At 33.1% G+C, this 22714-nt stretch overlaps 1 protein-coding gene across 3 annotated transcripts in view; it reads left to right on the forward strand.

Annotated features, from left to right (window-relative positions):
* LOC144967146 (vacuolar protein sorting-associated protein 53 homolog) overlaps positions 1-22714 on the forward strand; it is a 24431-nt gene extending 1717 nt beyond the window's left edge. The window contains exons 2-18 of one of the 3 annotated variants that reach the window (XM_078904014.1): positions 259-389; positions 1341-1494; positions 2064-2179; positions 3232-3351; positions 3589-3667; positions 4840-4983; positions 5536-5678; positions 6683-6827; positions 10135-10287; positions 11697-12019; positions 12421-12598; positions 14708-14994; positions 16133-16202; positions 17538-17623; positions 18959-19010; positions 20226-20330; positions 22420-22714. In XM_078904014.1, the coding sequence (XP_078760140.1) occupies positions 259-389; positions 1341-1494; positions 2064-2179; positions 3232-3351; positions 3589-3667; positions 4840-4983; positions 5536-5678; positions 6683-6827; positions 10135-10287; positions 11697-12019; positions 12421-12598; positions 14708-14994; positions 16133-16202; positions 17538-17623; positions 18959-19010; positions 20226-20330; positions 22420-22665 (2532 nt within the window). In that variant the 3' untranslated portion in view covers positions 22666-22714. The remainder of the gene's footprint in view (positions 1-258; positions 390-1340; positions 1495-2063; positions 2180-3231; positions 3352-3588; positions 3668-4839; positions 4984-5535; positions 5679-6682; positions 6828-10134; positions 10288-11696; positions 12020-12420; positions 12599-14707; positions 14995-16132; positions 16203-17537; positions 17624-18958; positions 19011-20225; positions 20331-22419) is intronic. The other 2 variants (XM_078904016.1, XM_078904015.1) reach the window with 2 other exon arrangements.

Here is a 22714-nt window from a genome sequence, read left to right on the forward strand (position 1 = left end):
GTATCGATATCAAGAGCTTTTGAGTAATTTTGAATAGTGAGACCTTAAAAAGATTCACTAAGGACGATCAGTAAGGTGCTATATAATTTGTTTTGTTTATTTATTTTATTTTTTTATTTTTGTGTGTTTTTTTAATGCTTACTTTAATATTGAGGATTGGCAGTACTTCTTTCTTAGTCAAAGTCAATCTGTTTATCAGGAGAAGAAAGAGACCTTAATTGGGCACAACAATTATAAATCGTCTCTTTTCTTTTCAAGGTTTTACCTAGCAATGATCCCCTTGACAGGCCAGACTTCAATCCTGTGGACTACATAAACAAACTCTTCCCTACTGAACAGTCCTTGTCAAATATTGATGAGGTTGTCCAGAGGATTAGGCACAAAATTTGGTAAGACTCCTTTTATTAATATTTATTAAATGCTTAAGTCGTTTAATATTATAATTATACTATCCACCAGACATGTCTGATTTTATTTAATGATCCTCCATAATTGATCAATTTTAGTGGATATGTTTCTTAAACGTTTTTAAAACACAGTGGCTACTTCATGGTGACCTGATTGTAGCCTTCCAGTGAGGACAGGCTAGGCTCAAGGCAGGGTTGCCAAATTGACCAAAATTGGCCAGGATAAGAATTGTGTTTCTATATCAATTTAAATTTATTTTTTTTAAATTTATATTATAATGTTTTTAAAATGATAACAATGTATTTCCTGGTCTGGGCAATTTTTTTGACCACCAAAACGGATGAGTTTTTGAGGTTCCATTTGGCCACTTTTGAAGTTGAAATTGGCCATGAATATGGTATGAGTTGATTTATAGAAAGTCCGAAAAAAATACCTAAGTTGATGTTCAAGTCGACAATTCCACATTGTATTCTATCCTTATTTTTTCAATTTTGATAATTAAAAATGCATTTCTGGAGAAAATTGTAATCATTATTGAGATTTTGAGATTACAATGAATCATAATAAAGAACAAGAAGCTTTAAAAGCTATTTTCTGATGTATGTATGTTTGTGTGCCAAGCTTGATGATTTGCCTGTGCGATTCTCATTCTCCTTATCAGTCATATGACTTTATTGTATCCGATCTTTAAAAATCACAGTGTGGACAGTAAATGTAGCCCTATTACTATTATGTTTGTTTAGAGAATTTTTGGCAGGGGGGGCCTGGCTACTTTCAGGGCCACTGCGTATTCAAAATTATGTATCAATATCAGCATACACATAGAGTATACCAAAGTATTAAAAAGGATATGAAATTTATTTTTCGTGTTCTTTCTTTTATCTTGTGCTGACACTGTATTTCATGCTTGATTATTTTTTTTGTCATCAAAGGCGACTGGATGATGAAGTTCGCTGTGTTGTCCGTGGTCAGACAAACGTTGGGGAGGAGGGAAGTAAAGCACTGGAAGAGGCGCAAGTTGCTATTCAGGACTTATTCTGTAAAATCAAAGATATAAAGGATAAAGCTGAGAAATCAGAGGAAATGGTGAGGGAAATGTTGGATGATTACCATGTTGTGTTATTTTGTCAATTACTTTTCATGCTTACAATGGCGGGTGGTTGGATGGGAGCATCACCTTTGAATCATATACCTATGATGTTCGCATGGGTGTACGATCCGATAGTGATGTCGTTTCTTCTTCTCTTTACTAGCCTATCCTGCTTCTTTGGTTTGTGATTGTATTTTTGACAGGGGATATTTTTTTTTTCTGTAAATCTTCTGCCTGTTTGTTCTTGGTTATTTATAATTTAGCTTATGATATCTTTAGGTTATGATTTTGATTTACATTTGTACTATTTTTGTTAGATTGCTTGTTTTTTTGTTTCAGCGGTCTCTCATATAACCTCAATTGTGTTGGAAGAGACCTAAAGCAACAAACAAACAAAAAAAATGCTTACAATGAAAGAGAAGTTCAGGGACGTTATGCTGAATTTAATGATTTTAGAAATACTCCTTTCTACATCATTACTTTTTATTGTAACTGTAAATCACTGTGATATTTGTTATGATAGAAATAAGGTTGATATTAATATTATTTTCTCAATCCTATTCAGGTTAAAGAAATCACCCGTGATATTAAACAACTTGACCATGCCAAACGGCACTTGACTTCATCCATCACCACCTTGAATCATCTTCATATGCTGGTTGGTGGTGTCGACTCATTGATGTGAGTGTAGAAATGATGTTTGACTTACGGTCTTGTTAATAAAATAATTATTATACATTAATTTGATATATATTGTGGAGATAGAGATGTAGAACGTTTATTGTGCTGTGACACCAACAATTTGAATGTAGTGCATTAAATGTGACCCTTCGCCTCAAAACGGTATTAAGTCGGGATGTTTAAGATGTTGAAAATTGAATTTATAGCCATAAACATCAGACGTGTTGAGTTTGTATGTTTTATTGAGGAGAATGGATACCATATTTTAGGGTGCTGATGCCAACAATTTATATTTTTGACCAGTTTTAACATTAAATTCACCTTTTAAGCATCTGGTTCGTTCCGACATAATACCATTTTGAGACGAAGGGTCACAAATGATAGAAAAAGCAGTAAAGGGAAAATCCAATTATCCAATAAAGGTTTGCTTTGTCCAACTTTGTACATCTTCATGATTGATATATAGCTAGCTTGTTTGGAATACGACCGAAATTGCACTCGACTTCCTCAAAGTTGTAAGCTTGCTTTGGGAATTTGCATCTAAACTCAAGGCTGTATCAGTTCCTTTTTATGTAAATTTTTTTTTTTCTCCTTGCCTATTGGAGTAATAATGATAATGATAAGAATGATACTTGCAATTATGATAATAATACTATTAATAATAATAATAATAATAATAATAATAATAATAATAATAATATAATAATAATATAATAATAATAAATAATAATAATAATAATAATAATAAATAATAATAATAATAATAATAATAATAATAATAATAATAATAATAATAATAATATAATAATAATAATTAATAATAATAATAATAATAATAATAATAATATAATAATAATAATAATAATAATAATAATAATAATAATAATAATAATAATAATAATAATAATAATAATAATATAATAATAATAATAATAATAAAAAGAAGAAGAAGAAGAAAAGTAAAGGAAGAAAAAGACCTGTTACTGTTATTTATTGCTGATGTAGATATAGCCTTGGAGTCATTAATCATAATATGACCTTTAACATGACAGGACCTACACAAGGAAGCGTCAATACAATGAAGTAGCCAATCTGTTGCAAGGTGTACAGAATGTCCTGGAACATTTCGACAAGTATATGGAGATTCCACAGATCAGGCAATTGGCCGATCGGTAGGCTCACCTTTTGCAGGCCGACTTATGATGGCTGCTCATTTGTATTGTTTAAAATTCATCCAATGATGATCTTACTTCTTTTCTTTTTTTTTTCGTAAAATTTATTTATTTATTTATTTCACAAAATAATTTTTTTTGTTGCTTTTTTAAAAAGTTTTTTTTTTCTCTATCAATGCTATGTATTTTTTTTCTTGACAATTTTTTGACTTGGCTCTTTTAAAAAATTGTCACCAGAGTAAAACAGATTCAGTCTGAACTTGGGAACCAAATTATTGCCGACTTTGAAGAAGCATTTCAAGGTTCTGGCTCTAAGGTAAGTTTTATCGGGTAAATTTAGTTAAGCAGTTTTTGTGGTTTAGGAATTTTCTATGCTAGTGTATGAAATATTTATTTTAAAAGGTTATTTAATAAATCATCATTATATAGTGCAGTGATGATATTTTTTCGCAGATCCGTGGAATTCCGGGATTTTAGGATTTTTTCAAAAGTTTTCTGCTAAGTGGTTGTTCAGCAAAAATAAAAAATCACCATTGTTCCTTCTGTCATTTTTTGACACACTCCCATATCCATGACGTTAGTCTAGACACAATGGTGCCAAATGTCGAAAGTGGCGCAAGACACATGATGGCCTTGGATGAGAAGATGGTCGAAAGGGAAGAGGATGGAGCAAATGGGTGTAAATATTTTTATACTCTTTATCTCTAGCATGATAGTACAGTTGGCGATTTTAGAAGTTGTATAAGCATATCTTTTTTTACTTCCTTTTTTAATTTTGTTTTTGTTTGTTCTGAATTTGTTAATAGAACTCATTACAACTTGTGTCTAATTATTTTTAAAAAAATAAAAAATCAATTCATAATTATGTATTCTTGCAGTGCTTACTCTCTCTCTCTCTCTCTCTCTCTCTCTCTCTCTCTCTCTCTCTCTCTCTCTCTCTCTCTCCCTCTCATCCTTATTTCTCTCTCAGCCACCTTTCTATTTTCATATTGTGTTTATATAGATATCACTTGGTAATAGAGAGATAATATGTAACAGTGAGTTAGGCTGATCGTTTTAAGAAATAATTGTTTAATAATGGCTTAATTTTAAATTTGCTCTTGGAATATGTTTCGCAATTGATTAAAGACTTATTTATAAGCTGCATAACCACAAATGACAAATTGTCATTGTCATCATCACTGATAGTGAAACGTTTTCAAAGCATTAAGATTAAAAATCAAGGGCTTTATTCGTTTTCATATATTAATTATGCTCTTTCTTCTCATTTAATCTCACTCATTTCATCCCCAGATTGATTTAGAAATAGAAAAAAAAATATCATGATCTTATTTTTTATAAAATTACAATGAATATTGCTTCACAAGTGTTTATTTAGAAAAAAAAATGTTGAAAGGATTATATAGCGATTTGTTTTTCTTTGTGGTAGTTTTGAATAGTTCACTAATTCATGTGTACATCATTTTATTTTGAAATATAACTCTACAGTATGGTCCCACTAACCACAAGCAGCTTCATGATGCCTGCTATGTTGTCAACATCCTGGATCCCAAAGTCAAAAGAGACTTGCTTACTTGGTTTGTCAAACTACAACTATCAGAATATGCTGTTCTGTTTGAGGAAAATCAAGATGTGAGTTTGTTTTTTTTGGTATTTCGTTCACTCTTACCTGCCATTATTATGATGCGAAATGAATCCAAGTTTACACTTCTGTCATGCTAAAAACTTAAAGTTTATAAGTTCAGCTTGATTTTCAATTGTGTGGCTACGTGGAGTTCGGAGAAGGTCCTGGGTTCCACTCTGAACGGTGCACGGTTGAGTCCTTGGAAAAGGCTCTTTACTCTCATTCTCCCACTGTACTCAGGTGTAAAATGAGTACATGGCCGTTTACAGCATTGTCTCTGCCTGAAAAAATATTATTTTAATAATATTGCCTAACAGGTGTCATGTCTCGTCCTACGTGTTAAATGTTTGGTTATAGACCCTTTGTAAAGTGCTTTGAGCATGTTTAGTGAATATTATGCTATATAAAAGCTCAATTTTTTATTTTTCAATTTTAAGCATCACCTTTGAGACACACAAGCACACACACACACACACACACACAATCACACACACAATATGTCACTTATTATGTCTTATGACTAAACATTTGATCTAACATACATCTTTGTACTTCATCAGGTTGCTTGGCTTGATAAGATTGACCGTAGATATGCCTGGATCAAGCGTGCCCTGGTGGACTTTGAAGAGAAATTTGGACATTTGTTTCCACCAGAATGGGAAGTTAGTGAGCGGATTTGTATTGAGTTTTGTCACATGACGAGGTAAAAGAAATTCTCTGAAGTATTCTCTGTTGTGGTATTAAAAAATAATCTGTTCTTTTGTAGTACTCTTCAAATTGTATGTTTTACTTTAGATGATGAAGATTTTTCATTCTGATGACTCACTGGAAATGTTTGTACATTTTTATAGTTATTTATCATTATTTCTTTTTTTTTTTTTTTTTTTTGGAGATTTCTCAATCATGAATTCGGATTTCATCATCATCATCATCATCATCATCATCATCATCATCATCATCATCATAACTACATCTTTATTCCCACCATATCCAGTGTTAAATAATGAGATAATGATAGGAAACTAATAGTAATGAATTGAAACATATGCTTGCTTCTTTTTTATTTTCTTCCTCTTAACAATTTGTTAGATAATGGTATGAGGGCATGGTAATATTATTTATTAAAGGATTTTCGTGGTCACTCTGTATTAAAGTTACATTCTTGTGAGGAAGGCAGCCTTTCTAAGTGCAATCTAACACTACTTCTGTTGGGGCATACATCAAAATGATCCATTCACTTATCAATTGGAAAAGCTTTGGGTCATGCTGAAAGTGATCATTTTTGTGTTTTATCACAGATCTTTTACAAGAAGCTTAATGCTCGGCGCATAGTTGAGTCCTTGGAAAAGGCTCTTTACTCACATTCTCTCACCGTACTCAGGTGTAAAATGAGTACCTGACCGTTAACAGCGTTGTCCTTGTCCGAAAAATTGTAATATCGCCTAATAGGCGTTATGTCCAGTCCTACATGTTAAATGTTGCTGTTGACCAGGGACCCCTTGTAAAGCGCTTTGAGCACATTTAGTGGATATTGCGCTATATAAAAGCTCATTTTTTAAAGCTCATTATCTACCCAAAATGTTCTAAATATATTTTTTTTTTTTTAATTTCCTTACACGCTTTGAATTTTTATTAAATTAGCAAGCATTTTTTTATATTCATTTTACATTTATCTGAAAAAACAAGTTAATTCTTATATTATTCCAGAAAGGAACTGTCAAATGTTATGCAACGACGGAATATAGAGATTGATGTAAAACTGTTACTGTTTGCTATTCAGAGGACTTCTAACTTTGAAACGTTGATAGCCAAACGTTTCACTGGTGTCACTATGCAGCAAGTCAACTCAAAGGTATAGCCATTGTCTATATTAATTTCAATCTGTTATTTTATTAATGTTTTGTTTTTCATGTTATACCATAATTCGCTATGTTGACTATTTGTAATCACACAGTTTTGGAAGAAAAAAAAAATGTACAAAATATTATATCAGAGTATGATGAATACAACAGCCTCCAATAAGAAAAGGTCACAGTATGATGATTTTTCTTCTTTTTAAAAAAAACTTCTTACTTGAAATTGTAATATAAAATTTTCCCTCAATACTGTAAGTTTTTTCACAAGTTCAGGCAGTTAAGTAACACTCCGTTGTGAAACGATAAAGACCTACCTTCAATATTTTTAATTTGAGGAACAATGGAAGCATTACACTGTATAATGGTTTTTCTCAGACTTTGTGACTGGAATATCGGCACACGGTTCAAATTTTGAGAGACTGGGGTAAAAAAATATATAACAGGAGCAGCCTCATAAAATGTATTGTAGGTTGATCTGTTGGACAAAGTCCAAGGATAGAGAAGTGATTTCAATCTGGGAAACATAAAGCAAGATGCTTATGACAAATTAAGGTTTATATAATCAGGAAAATGAGAAGGGAAAAAGAATTCTCGTAGATTTACATTTTAAAAATAGATTTTCCCATTCCTTCCAACCCCTGTTTTATTTATTTATCGAACATTATGCACCCATTCATATTTTATGTCCCATTTTGCACTTAACTCAATATAATCTTCTATTTTTGAAGATCCTTCTTATCTGTTTTACAATACATTACACATAATTGTTTTTTTTTTTTTTTTCTTTGTTACAATAAGTGAGAAAAACGTTGATTTTAATCGTAGATTCTTTTTTCTTTATGGTAATGAATTATTTCCCTTTCTACTAAAGACAAATATATTTAGTCAAAATAGCGTCTTATATTTTATGGTAGAAACCTTTTCAGTTATTGAAAACTTTCTTTGAGATTAATTGACCACAACTATACATAACTGTTAATACTTAATGCAATGGCTCAACTTTCATGTTTTCTATTTTTGTTTGTTTGTTTTATTTTATGTAATTAAATTGCATTTCTTTGTATTTAAAAATACGTTGCATAGTCAAATGATTAAAAAAAAACAACACTTTTACAATTTTGCATTCCTTTATTTATTTATTAAATTTTTTATTGTAAATATTTCTTGAACCACAGATCTTTTTTTTTGTTATTTGATAATTTGATCAATTTTATCGGACTGCATTGTCATGCTTAGAGGGTTTGCCATGTGTACTTATTTGCAGGTCTGATAACCCAAAGTGTTATGGGCCCAGTGTTGTAATCGAAGTACTCTCAAACCAATGCAAAATATTGTCCATTACAACACTGTTAAATCAGGCCCATAATTATGATTGGTTATCAGACCTGCAAGTGCATGTCAGGTCTCTGGATTAAGTCGAAAATTTTTAAAAAAAATAAACAATTAAAAATTTCTTGTTTCCAACAATTATAAAAGTATTACAATAAGTGACAAAAAGCGGAATTCACATAAATTCTTGCAATCTCACTTTTTGTGATTTTTATGTTATACAAAATCTTCGTTTGTTTCTAGATCAATAATATAGTTCAATAGACCTAACTCTAAATTATTTGTTATTCAATCAATTATCCCCCTCTTATCCCCTCTTACAAACGCACTTATCAAACTTTCCAATACTTTTTTTTTTTCTTTAGTATTTTAAAAAATGTAATTACATCTTTAAAATTTTTATGAATTTATTAGATTATTATTTTTCACAATAATGTTTTAGTTGTAAATTTGTAACTGCTTGCTACCCCTGACGAACACGAAGGGTTGAAACATCGTTCTGTTTATATGGTTTCTTTGTGTATGAGCCCTTTACAATAGTTTTTAATATGATTTGAATGGGTAGACTTTGCTTTCATTTATCTAATCTCCTATTTTTTTCTCTGGGGTTGAAATGTAAAATGAGAATCATTCTTTACTACATTTCATGAATGAAAAAAACAAAAGGTACTTTGTAAAGTTTGATTTATAATAGATATATCATTCATTCCTAAATGTGAAAAAATTTTAGCAATATTTTGTAATATATCTCTGTTGCTGAGTAGACAAGTTCCAATGAGAACACCCATATTGTTGATAAATTTTCATTTTACTTCGTGGCTTATGATGTGCTCACACAAAAGCAAGCAATCTGCCAGATTTTCAAACTGTTTTTTCTTCATACCACCACCTTCTATGTGAGATACTCTATTTCCCTTTTTGATATAAATCAACAACTCTGTAGACAGTTGAAAGAGGAATATTTGCTCTTTCAGAAATGTTGCTCAGTTTAATGGTTCCATCCTTTATTGATCGTTGAATAAGATTTCTCTTTACCAGCTGTGACATTTTGAAGTGCGTAAAAGGAACAATTGTTTGCTAGAAAAAGGGAGATAACTGTGTTCAACAAACATGCCAAGCCTGTACAATTTTTATTTTTCTTCTATTGTTTTTAAAATTTTAACTAATAGGTCTCCTAAAGTTTACTCACTATTATAATTCATTCTGTTAATAATAAAACTTAATCTTATTTCAAAATGTGTATTTTTGAAATTATACATCAATTAAATGCAAAAGTAAAAACATGATTTGTGGTTAGATGATAAAAGTAGTTTGGGATCAGAATTTGATCATTATTGAAAGAAAGTTATGTTTTACCTGGTCTTTCAGTTCTGCCATGCTAAAAAAAAAAACTGATAATAATGAGGATGATGATGATGATAATGATAATAATAATAATAATAATAATAATAATAATAATAATAATAATAATAATAATAATAATAATAATAATAATAATAATAATAATAATAATAATATAATAATAATAATAATATAATAATATAATAATAAAAATAATAATAATGATAATAATAATAATAATAATAATAATAATAATAATAATAATATAATAATAATAATAATAATAATAATAATAATAATAATAATAATCAAGCACTAACATATTTCCTTTAGTTGCTTTCTTGTTTGACCATCCAGTGCTAATGATTTGTAAAACACTCTCTTCTACTCTCATTAAATTTGATTTGTTTCACTTTGCAGTGACAAAGATTTCTAGCAATAGTCAATATTCTTACATAGAATTTTGCATCAGGGAGTAATTATACAAATCTTTAATGATCTTTTAACCTTATTTGCAAAACATTTTAAGATTTGTTGAGCCCTTTCTCATCAGTGGTATATTTTGCTGTCGATATTTCGATGCATCTTATTTCTCTTGTTCGTGTCACACCCCTTTCTTGTCTCTCCTTCCAGTCCCTGTCTCCCCCTTCATCTCAAACACCTGCACCCGAACCCAATAACCCATTTGAATCAGAAGAAACTACTAATCCCTTTGAACAAGACACTAGTGGAGGTGGAGGAAGCAGCAGCAATGATGATGTAGATTCCTCTGCAAAACCATTGAAGGTAATATTTACACCCTGTTTTCTCTGAAAGCACAACCCGAAAGAGTTTATAACTGGCTTTTTTATGATGCTCATCCTCCTTCACAAACCCCTCCCTTTATCTGGCACCATCATTTTTTACTGGTGCTGCTGTGTGAATTTATATTTCATCTTTATTTATTTTTATTTTTTAAAACAAATTAGTGCTATCAATATGTTTTATGCAACGAAAAAGAGGGCATAAATTTGAATACTATATGCTTTATATGTGTCTGCAAAAATTGAATGGCTTCAACAGCCGATGCCTTTCCATCATTACGAGAGAGGACTACAGAGAAACCGCAAAATGGCCCGAATTCAACCTGGTAGCTACAGTGATGAGACGCAGGCTCCGCTTTGCAGGGCATATCTTACGCATGGACGCAGACCGCCTCCTGCATCGAACTTTTATTACTTACTTGAAGAGCTCGATAACTAGATCAGCAGGCACTCTACTACATGGACTGGATTCTATGCCCATTGACGAAATTGTGACTCTAGCCAGGAACAGAGGTGCTTGGTCCCAATATATGTGACCGTGACACTTTTATGCTGATGTAGCATAGCACCTTATAGGTGCCGTACTAATGTACAATGCAACTCATACATTGAATACTATATTACTGAAGCATTTGCTTATTAAAATAAATAATTTACTAGGTGCCGTCATCTTATGTGTTTGCATAGAGTGCAAATCAATTACTCTTTTATGGCTGGATTAGAGAAATAAAACTTCTTGTCTGCCAACATTTATGGATCATTCGTAACTGTTAAATGACAGTTATGGACTTACAGAGAAGGAAGAAATATTACAGATTTTGATTTCACAACAATAATTCTGTCGCACTGTTAGAGAACATTTCTTTTCTTAAGACACCGCAATTTTAAGGAGAGGAAAAAAATCTCTTACAATTTCCTTAAACTTATAAAGGCTATTGCTCAGTTCCGTTCTCATGATTGCTAAATAAATCTCTAATTCGTAATGGTGAGCTCCAACAATATAGTAAATTAAAAGGTTGTTGGGAGCAATTTTTTTTGTTGTTGTTGTTTTTTTTGTTTGCTTAGTTTAGTATTAATGAAATTTTACCATTTATTGTTTTGATGAGTTACGTGTTGGTTACTGATTTTGAAATTTTCAAGTAGGCAGGTATGTATCATTGCTTCAAACCTCTTGAAATCTTTAAATGGATTTATGTTTTATAATGATTTTGAATGATTTATTATCCTTAATCCCAACTCCAATAAGTAATTGTGAGTTAAGCTGTTCCCAGTTTTTGTACAGGGTGATCGATGTAAATGATACTCAATTTTATTGTTGAATACGAATTATCATTTTCGCTGTATACCTCCATCTTCACATTTCAATCACTGGCATTTCATATTTCCTTTCAGGAACCAACTTTACCATTTGCCGGCATAATTTCTCAGTCTTTTGAGGCTCATCTCAATATTTATATTGACAATCAGGATAGGAATTTAGCAGAGCTGATATTACGATTCCAGGAGGACATCTACAATCACGGAACACCACGGATGGATGCGGAGGAAGGAAGCAATGTCTTACCAAGTTGTGCAGATTTGTTTGTATTCTACAAGAAATGCATGGTTCAGTGTTCACAACTCAGCACAGGCCAACCTTTGATCGACCTAAGCAGAACATTTCAGAAATATCTCAAAGAATACGCCAACAGAATTCTCCTTGCCAACCTTCCAAAGTAAGATGAATGATGTTTGTGATTTAACTCCTTTAAGTGCCAAACGTAATCAAGAATTGCATTATAGAGTAAAAGCATATTGTTTATATAGTAAAATGTATTTCGTTTGGCATTATAACTTGAAAGTTACCAAAAGAAGAGCTTGTTTAAAGCAGGTTTCTTTGGGTTTTTTTTTTTTAAGAGACTGGGGGATGGGGGGGGGGGGGCGCTGTACTATTAAAAAATAACGACTGTGTTATAACGTAATAACTGCTTGTTTGCAATATCTTCAGACTTTTATTCCAATTATTGATATCTCCTTATTAAAATTTTCCTCTTTTTTTTGCTTTAAAAAAACAAAAAAAAATAAACAAAACCAATGTGTTTCTCACAATTTTGTACTCTAAAAAAAAATTGATCAGGCTAAGCAAAGACAGTGGTAACATCACAACGGCATCAGGATTAATCCAAAGTATTCTGAAGGAAGGAGAGGCGACAAAGCTTACAGAGGATGAACAATGTCGGGTATGCAGCCTGTTGTGTACTGCTGAGTACTGCATGGATACCACTCAGCAGCTGGAGGAAAAATTGAAAGAAAAGGTGAGGGAGTCGAAAAATGTTTGATAAATTTTACTGCATGCAGATTTTCTTCTTCATCTGTTTTGTTGTTCCTACATGGGTGCCAGTTTTCCGGTTCATGTCGGAATTCCGGTTTCCCGATATCTCGTAGTCAAATACCTGCGGTTTCAGTGTTTTGAGTAAAATAACCTAATAGCATCGGTAAAAATTCGAAAATGTGATTCATCCACCTTTTCAGTGTATGGAGGTAGATTCGTGAAACTGGTATAAAAACGGTGGTGAAATAAGAGTAAAGTTTAGGCCGCATTTTCAGTAGGAACATTTTCAGGTTTGACAAAGTGTCAAGATTTTATTTTCAGGTTTCAACATTTCTTCCTGCTGGCACCCATGTGTTCCTAGCTTTCATCCCAGCCTGGAGAAATCAACTCTAGCCTTGTGTGACCTCTCCTTGCCGTGATGTCATTCATCCAGGCGCTTATTAATTGTGTGATGATGGGGGTTGGATGACTGTTTTGAGATATAGGAAATATAATTTTGTGTAAGAAAAAGATTACCCTGTACCTTTGCACTGGTTTCAGAGAATCAATTTTGTTACTACGTGGCATGTTTTGTCTGGCTATCACACATTTGGTGCCATTTCTTAGTTCCTAATCATCCGTTCTTCTCTAACTTTGTAGAGATTTACTCTTTTTTTTTCAATTTTTTTTTTATCGGGATGAACTTTTAGCTTTTTACCCAGTGTAAAATGTAAATCAATTAAAAGATATTTTGTTTTGGGTGTAATGTGTGAAAATCTGATGAAGGTCAAGGTAAGCAATACTGTAAAAGTGTACTTTCACCAATATAATAGTAGTGGCGTATGGCTACACCTCCAAATTTTTTTCGTCAACCCAACTTCTAAAGTCTTCCTCCACCCTAAGGACGGTTTCGTAGCCACCTTCAAGTTTAGTGACTGGGCAGTGGAGGACGATGTGATCGCTGGTCTCTGGGGCTGCCTGACATTTCTGGCAGGTATCACTGTTTCGAAGTTTCCATCTGCACATATTTGATGCATTTCTGCCATGTCCAGTTAAGAGGCGATTTGAGGAAGTCCAGTATTTCCTGGCGTTATTGAATGCAGGCACTCTTTTGGTTGGATCTTTAATGATGTTTCCTCCTCTTGGTGTTTCCCTGTTCCACATTTCTCTCCAGTTTTCCTCCACACTGAAGTCTGCCATTTTTGTTAGGTGGAAAGGTCTTCTCGATTTGAGTCTTGTTGTTGAAGGTTCCTGCTTTATTATTGATTTTATGGGAATGTTGTCTGTGGCTTCGTCAATTCTTGCTTGCATCCTTTGGTTTGCTTCTTGTCGTCTAAGACTTGGTGGTGTAATGCCGCTCAGTGTTGGGAGCCACTGAGTTGGAGTTGACTTGAGACATCCTGTTATAATACCAATATAATAAAGGGAAAAGACCACAATAGGACAAATGCACATGTATTCAACATACTAGTTACAATGGTTCGTTCAGAGTTAGGTGTATATGTCAACTCATGCGACTCCCTTTTTGAATAGATTTTGTCCCCTGTAAATAGGAAGCGATTAGTTTTCTATTGAGATGTACATGAAGATTGAACTCTTTTTGGATATTTTAGTTTTTTGTTTGGCAATAATGAGAAAGTAAGATTGGATGATTTTCAATTTTGTTGATTTTAACCATCTAGTATAAGAATGAAAATATTGAAGGAAGGGTAATAATTACTTTTCACATGATAATGATAGCAATTCTGCTGTCCAGCGATAAAACCCTGTATAATGGCAAAACCCGATTTTACAGGAGAGCCGAAAACGGTTCATATTTTACTTCAACTTTTTACAATAACTGTGTGGAGAATTGATGCAAATTCGGTATTAATCGAAAGGTCTTTTTTATTCTATCACTTTTGATGTATAAAAATATATATATATAGACCTGGACTATTCGGAAATATGAAGTTACTGTTGTACGGGGTTTTGTCTCTGTACGGCAGAATTTAGGTTGGATAATTTTGTAATAATTTATTTAATTGCTTTATTTATTTGTTTGTTTATTTATTGTTTGTTGTTTGTTTTTAAAATTTTGTTTTATGTGTATTACATTTTTTCCCTTATATAGGTCGATACAGATCTCAAGACTTCTATTGATTTGGGTGCAGAGCAGGACATGTTCCACACTGTTATCTCCAACTGCATTCAGTTATTAGTCCAAGACCTGGAGACTGCGTGTGAACCGGCCCTCACTGCCATGACCAAGATGCCATGGTCTACCATCGAGGCTGTCGGAGATCAGAGTGGCTACGTTACCGCCATCACCGCCCATCTCAAACAAAACATTCCCGTCATAAGAGACAACTTGGTATCCTCTAGAAAATACTTCACACAATTTTGTGTCAAGTTTACCAGGTGCTTAATTTTCTTAATTTTAGAAGATATCAACTTAAGAAATTAAGGAGCAGGCACCAGTGTAAATGATAAAGATCTGAACAAGTGTGTTTGAAAGGTGCCAGACAAAGCAAGAAAGAAAAATAAATCCCAAAAAATCAGTCTACTTCGACTGGGGATTGAACCTCAGACCTTCTGATTACCGTCGACATGCTACCATTGTATTGGTAGCATGTCCGACGGTAATCAGAAGGTCTAAGGTTCGATCCCCAGTCGAGGTAGACTGATTTTTTGGGATGTTTTTTATCTTCTATTTTTCTTTCTTGCTTTGTCTGGTGGCACCTTTCATACACACGTTCAGATCTTCATTTTAGAAGAAAGAATTTAAGCTAAATGAATAATAGATATAATCATTTTTAAGCACTATTTCATGGATTCATTATTCTCTGTATGTTTCACAATACTTCATTAATTGTCCCTGCATGCCATTTGGAGCCAAATTTCTGTCTCATATATCAGGGTTCCAATAGATACTAACGAAAGAGTGAAAATGGAGAGGCTTCGTATGGGAACACAATTGTTACAGTGAACTATCATTTTTCGATCCAATGGCTCACTGACTCCATTTGTCAGATAAAGTATACAGCTTTTGGCATAAGGAATCTTTGTTATTCATTCGTGCGTCTATGTGGTCTTATGGTATGACACTCGCTTTCGGATCGGAAGGTCCTGGGTTTGAGCCTCGCTCAGCGCATAGTTGAGTCCTTGGAAAAGGCTCTTTACTCATATTCTCTCACCGTTCTCAGGTGTAAAATGAGTACCTGGACATTAACAGCGTTGCCTATGTCGAAAAAAAATTTCGTAAAATATTAACGAAAGAGTGAAAATGGAGAGGCTTCGTATGGGAACAACACAGAAAATTGTAATATCGCCTAACAGGTGTCATGTTTCATTCTACATGTTACGTGTTGCTGTTGGTCAGGTACTCCTTGCACGTATAGTGGATATTGCGATATATAAATTTTTATTTTTTTATTGTAAAGCTCATTTACAGGTTGAAATGAAGAATTCCATGCACTAAATAGCATTGAGCTAAGGCACAAGTACCCAGCTAATTAGTTTCTAATTTTTTTTTGTTTACATTTCATTTAATTCACAGTTCTTTCATTCCTAAGTTCATTGGTACCCTTTTCAAGTGCAGGCCAAGCAGCACTGTTGCAGCAGAACAGGTGAGAACTGAAGATGAATATTTTTTTTTCATTAAAAAAGAAAAAAAAAAAATATATATATATAAAATTGCACTTGTAATGTTTATATAAAAAAAGACAGAAATCCGTACATTAATTTAGCAAATTTCTACAATTGGACCCTGTTCAATGCACTACACAGAGCTTAAGTTACTAATTCATATTTAACTTTCCAAGTGCACATTGCCCTGAAAACACTAGATCGTCATTTCTGTCATGGTTTATAGTGGGCAGGGAGGTACATACTGTGTCTTTTATCCCCCCATACCCGTTTTCCAATTGTTTCCTGTCATTGTCTTGGAATGAGATTACTTAGTTTTGTCCTGATCCTTGCCGGAGTTCCTTGGCTGGGAGGGATATAGTCAAATGTATAGTTATAGTTTTGGGAGATGATATTTTTTTCCTTTTAAATCATCTCTCTGTTATGCATTGTATTATGTTTAGTTTACATATTATATGATTGGTAAACATTTGAATGTATTCCTCTTAGTTGGGACCTGTGCTTGTGTCTGGATGAGACTTTAAGGTGATCCCAAACTAAGTACTTTGACGGTGTGACGGAATCTACATCTGTAGCCTATTTGAACCAATTCCCCTTTGTCTTACCTTTTCTTTTGTGCTTTAATTGTAGTTCTAGAACTTTTTACTATCCCATTTTCTTCCTTTTTACTGGCGCTGATATGACCTTAATGTGTTGCAAGCGCCGTAAAACCCTTAAAAACAAACAAAACATTTTATGGTTTACATTAGAATAGTTTTCATTTACGCGACGTCAAAGCTAACTACGTAGAAGGACAAACAACATTAATTACTCCCTACATTGACACCTCTCTTTGACTCTTTAAATTAAATGAATGTCTTGATTTCAGTTTAGATTGAGAGATTGAATTATTTATCGCCTTGTATGTATTGTGAATTTGTACATTGTGCCTCATATTTTTCCAGACTTTGCCACTTACATTTTTAAAATCAGCATAGATACAGATGAGAGAGATAAGAGGGAGATCAGGGGTGTTTGATCAGAATCAGATTTTTTAAAGCCAAAATATATGAAGGAAATTTCTAAACATTCTCAGTGTTAGTTAACTTAAGAATGTGGTCAAAAAGAATTACATTATATCGGTTCTAAAGAATATCTATACAACTATTCATATAAATAAGAGTAGAAATCATGCAATTTGGATCAATTCGATTATTAAAAGTCCTTTTTTAATTTTTATTTTATTAATAATTTTTTTTTTTTTTAATTTTTGTGTTTGCTTTTCTCAAGTGAATTTTTATGTTTTATTGATGATTTTACTTTTTCTTCAATTTCAGTTGTTACTGGATACTCACAGCTTGAAGACTGTTCTTTTGGAGTTGCCAGCCCTTGGTTCCCAAGTTTCACGTAAGGCGCCTGCCAGGTAACTTGTTTTAAAGTCGATTATTATTTTCATTATTATTTTTACCATTAATACTTTTATTACTCTTATTATTATTAGTACTCTTACTCTTGATATTATTATTATTATTATTATTATTATTATTATTATTATTATTATTATTATTATTATTATTATTATTATTATTATTATTATTATTACTGGTATTTTTATTACTATTATTATTATTATTATTATTATTATATTATTGTTATTATTATTATTATTATTATTATTATTATTATTATTATTATTATTATTATTATTATTATTATTATTATTATTATTTGTATTGGTATTATTAAAGGGCGAGGTGGCTAAATGTTTAAGGCGTTGCGATGAGACCCTGTTCAAGCCCCACTCATTAACCCCCAATTTGCTTATCTTCAACAACATCGATGATTCCTGTTGACATCAGACATTCCTTCATGGAATGCCTAGGCAAAGGCATCAAACAATAATGATGCTACGCAGAAGTGTGTAATTTTTTTCATAATTTCCCTCCTTTTTCCCTTTTTGTGACCATCAGCACTGACTTAAGTCATTTCAACTAGAGTAAAACAGAAACTCATGAGTCACTAAAAGACAGTAGATTTGGAGAGTTGAAAAAGCATTCACAGAAAAAATTCAAGACAAATTAAGATTCCAAGAGCAATCTATTGATGTGGATGTGGATGTGTCAGTGCTGATGGTTTTCCTCGGATCCGCGGAAATCCGTGATTTTGGAGTCCCGAGGAGGAATTTCCTTCTTTTAAATATTACATTTTCTCGAAACAATGTGCTAGCAATGAGAGAGTTGATGTGTGGTGGTGATGTGCAGTTTCCACTCTCCAGAAGTTAGCGAGAGTATCAATTATAGTCTATCATCTCAATCGCTCTAAAAGTGGGGTTTAGTGCAGTAAAAATGGGGCTTAAAGGCAATCCTTCAACATTTTCCTACTTTTTCACTTTTTGGCACCATCAGTACTGATGTGTGTGTGGCTGAGACCACCTTTATTTATCACCCAGAGTTGTGATTGTGGTTTATTATCTGTGCTTCACTCAAATTAAAGCATAATATAATTATAATAATTTTCTCTCCCTTTTTCACCATTCATGTAATGGTTTATATTAACTCTCTTAAGCGCTTTGGTGTCTCGGAGTTATAGCGCTATATAAGTTTTCAGCATTATTATTTTTGTTATTATTATTATTATTATTATTATTATTATTATTATTATTATTATTATTATTATTATTATTATTATTATGTAATTTGAGATGTTGGATTTTTAAAGAGTATTAACTGATAATAATTTTTTTTCCTCATTTCACCAGCTTTACCAAAATCGTTGTGAAAGGAATGACAAAAGCAGAAATGATACTTAAGGTAACACCAATTTTTTTTTTTTTTGTTGTTCTGTCAAAGTATTTTTTTAAATACGACCACTAGACTTACTGCTTGAACTAACAAATTACAAAGTTACAAATATTATTTTTTTGGGGGATGGGCAAATTAAAACTTTTACCTCTAGATTAGAAGGGATGATTTTGGTGAAACAGCATGACTTAAGCTCATGGGTGCCAGTTTTCCGTGTGAGTATTTCACTATTTATTATAAGTTGGTTTTAAAATCAAATTAATTTCCTCATTGTGTCAATATGTTTGCTGTGTAATCATTTAATAATGGTATAAAAACGGTGATGAAATAAGAGTAAGGTTTAGGCCGCATTTTCAGTAGGAACATTTTCAGGTTTGGCAAAGTGTCGAGATTTTAGTTTCAGGTTTCAGCACTTCTTCCTGCTGGCACCCATGCTTAAGCTGTTTGCATCGTATGACATTTATTCAAAAGCATTTTAAGCGACAAGGTTCCCATAGTGTAATTGGTAGATTTGTATTCCCGGGTTTTGTCAAGATTTTTTCCAATCCTTTTGATTGCAATGATCAATAAGCTGGGTTGGGTCTGTTTTGATCTGGCAGAAAGTACTGTGTCTGCTACAAAAAACAGGTTGAATGGATTACATTTCATCTTTCTTGTTTTAAAAAAAACTGTATTATATAAAGATGGTTTATATTATATAAACTCAAAAGGAAGAAATTGTCCATAAATGCTGGATACATATTTTTTCCTTATTAATCTTTTTTTTTTTTTTTTGATGAATAAAAAAAAGGATTTTATTTTTTTGGGGGAATCATGTGATCAGTCTGTTGTGAACTGAATGATGAAAATGAATGCTAGTTTTTACTTTTGTAAGATAAGTTCTTTTAAAAATAAATTAATTTAATTCACGAAGTTCTATGGATGAAAGCTGTTATAATTAATAATAATAATAATAATAATAATAATAATAATAGATCTTTATTGTCCATAAATATGGCAATTTGCCATTTAGTTACACTTGTTATAACGTTATATGATAACTATAACATTGAACAGATATTTCACTCCTATTTATTTTCTCTCTCTCTCTCATTCTCTCTCTCTCTCTCTCTCTCTCTCTCTCTCTCTCTCTCTCTCTCTCTCTCTCTCTCTCTCTCTCTCTCTCTCTCTCTCTCTCTATAAGTATCATCAATAATTATTTGTTTTGTTTTACTATCTATCCAGGTGATTATGTCACCTCTAAACCCACCACAAGGATTTGTGGACAACTTCATCAGGCTCCTTGCTGATGCTGACATTAATGACTTTCAACGAGTTTTGGAAATGAAGGTATTTTGCTTTATGTAATGTTCTAACTACCGCTACTGCTGCTGTTATTATTACTACTACAATTACATAGCTGCCAACCAGTACGATAAAATCGTACTTAGTACGATTTGGCCAATCCAGAAAAAGAAAAAAAAAAAGAAGAAGAAAATCTGATAAAAATTATCTTGGGAGAAAATTTTTTGTCAAGAAATTCAAGGTGCTACTTCTGGTGGAAGAGGGTGAAAGTTTCAATGCAGCCATTGACTCACTGGAGTCTGAATTCAATGCTTATGCTGTAGAGGACTTTCCTTCAGACTTCCTGGTGCAGTCCTCAGATGAGCAGAGGTTTACAATGGCAAAGATTGTAGACTCTTTTGGGAAAAAGAAGTTTAAAAAGCTGTCATATCTCATGCTTGGCCTTCTCACAATCCCACACAGCAATTGTGAGTGAGAGAATTTTCAGTCAAGTTAGGAAAAATAAGACTGACTTCAGGGACAGCCTGAGCACAGACATGCTTTCAGGACTTCTCATTGTCAAGTCTAATAGCATTCCATGCTATGACAGTGAGTTCAGCTCAGAGTTCCTGAAGAGGGCAAAGACAGCCACAAAGGAGGCTGTTAAGCCCAAGCCTCAGTAATCTGCTTCTATCACCACCTCCCCATCACTTATGCCTACCCAGTATGATGATAAAGGTAAGCTTCTCTTAGTATTACAGTTCTGACCATTCTAGTACCTAAGTACATTAATAAATATGCCATTTTAAGACATGAATTGGGCGTCCGCGCCGCACCGCGTATAATAATACGTTTTTGCATTTTGAAAAGTTGGCAGCTATGCAATTACTACTAAAAAAGAATAAAGAAATTATGCCCTTTCCGCCACGACATCGTAAGATATTGTCGCCTAGGCATTCCACGCATGAATATAGATAATTCATCAAACAAGATGTCTGATGTCAACAAGAATCACCCATGTTGTCCAAGTGAGCAAATTGGGGGTTAATAATCTTGCTCAAGGGAAAAAACGAAAGTGCCTGAAGCGGGACTTGAACCCGGGTCGATCCGGGTCACAGTGCAATGCCTTAACCACTCGGCCACTTCGCCCCCTTTTTACAATTACTATACTACTACTGCTACTAATTTGTGCTGATTTGAGGCCTAGTTTAGGTGGGGTTCCTTTCCTCTCATAGTGGGCAGGGAGGCACTTACTGTGTCTTCTATCCCCCTCTATCTGATTTCCAACATGCTTTCTATCTTTATCTTGGAATGAGATTACTTGGTTTTGTCCTGGCTGGGAAGGAAACACTCATATGTTTAGTTAGAGTTTATGGAGATGATATTGTTAGGCACTGTATTGTTTTGTTTACATATTATAAATGAATTGTAAACATTTGAGTGTATCCCTCTTAGTTGGGACCTGTGCTTGTGTCTGGATGAGACTTTTAGGTGATCTCAAACTAAGTACTTTGTGTGCTCTTGGAATCTACATCTGTTTCCTATTTGAACAAATTCCCACTTTTCTTACCTTTTCTTGGGTGCTTTAAAATTAATTGTAGTTCTATAACTTTTTACTTTCCCATTTTCTTCCTTTTTACTGGTGCTGATATGACCTTAATGTGTTGCAAGCGCCGTAAAACCTTAAAAAACAAACAAAACATTTGTGGCCTAGTGATAGGACATTCAGGTTGCACCATATAGTTTCAGTTGTGGGTTTAAATCTGACTTCGGATAGTGCAATATTGAGTCAAAGGCTCTTTATTCTCATTTCTCACCACTCTCAGGTGTAAAATTTCAGTTAATAATCAATAACAGCATTTTCTAAGTTTGAAAGTTATAATGGCGCCTCACAGCCTTCATGTCTTGTTCTACATGCTCCATATAGTTGTTGGTTTGGGACATCATGTGAGGTGCTTTGAGCACATGTTTTGGATAATGCTCTTGAATTTTTTTTTCAACTGTCAACACTACAATCACCGTCAGTATCACCGACAGAACTTTTTTTCCTCGTTCTTTAATTGTGACCCAGGGGTAAAAATGTATGTGCAGTCTATTTATTTATTTATCCTGTAACAGTTCTCAAAACAAGTATGTAATTTTATTTGTCACACAGGGTGTTCGTAGAGGAGATCAAAGTTCTTTAGTGGAAATGTTCCGAGCAAGAGTTCCAGTGTCTTCCATTCTGGCCAATACCAGCTCTGGTGGGATGAGGCCTGCACACAGCGCCATGTCTTCCAACACAAGCAGCAATAACAGCAATCAGACCCACCTCTCCTCAGCCACATCTTCATCTTCATCTCCTGAACCTGAATCTAGTCGAATACGCAAACTGGAGAAGCTGATTAAGAAGCGTTTGTAACTGTATGATATAGTGATTGTCTGTCATGGGATAAATTTGATTTACTGCA

Source organism: Berghia stephanieae, chromosome 3 (genome assembly GCF_034508935.2).
Source record: "Berghia stephanieae isolate SIO BIC M18660-M18661 chromosome 3, UCSD_Bste_1.3, whole genome shotgun sequence".
NCBI lineage: Eukaryota > Metazoa > Mollusca > Gastropoda > Nudibranchia > Aeolidiidae > Berghia > Berghia stephanieae.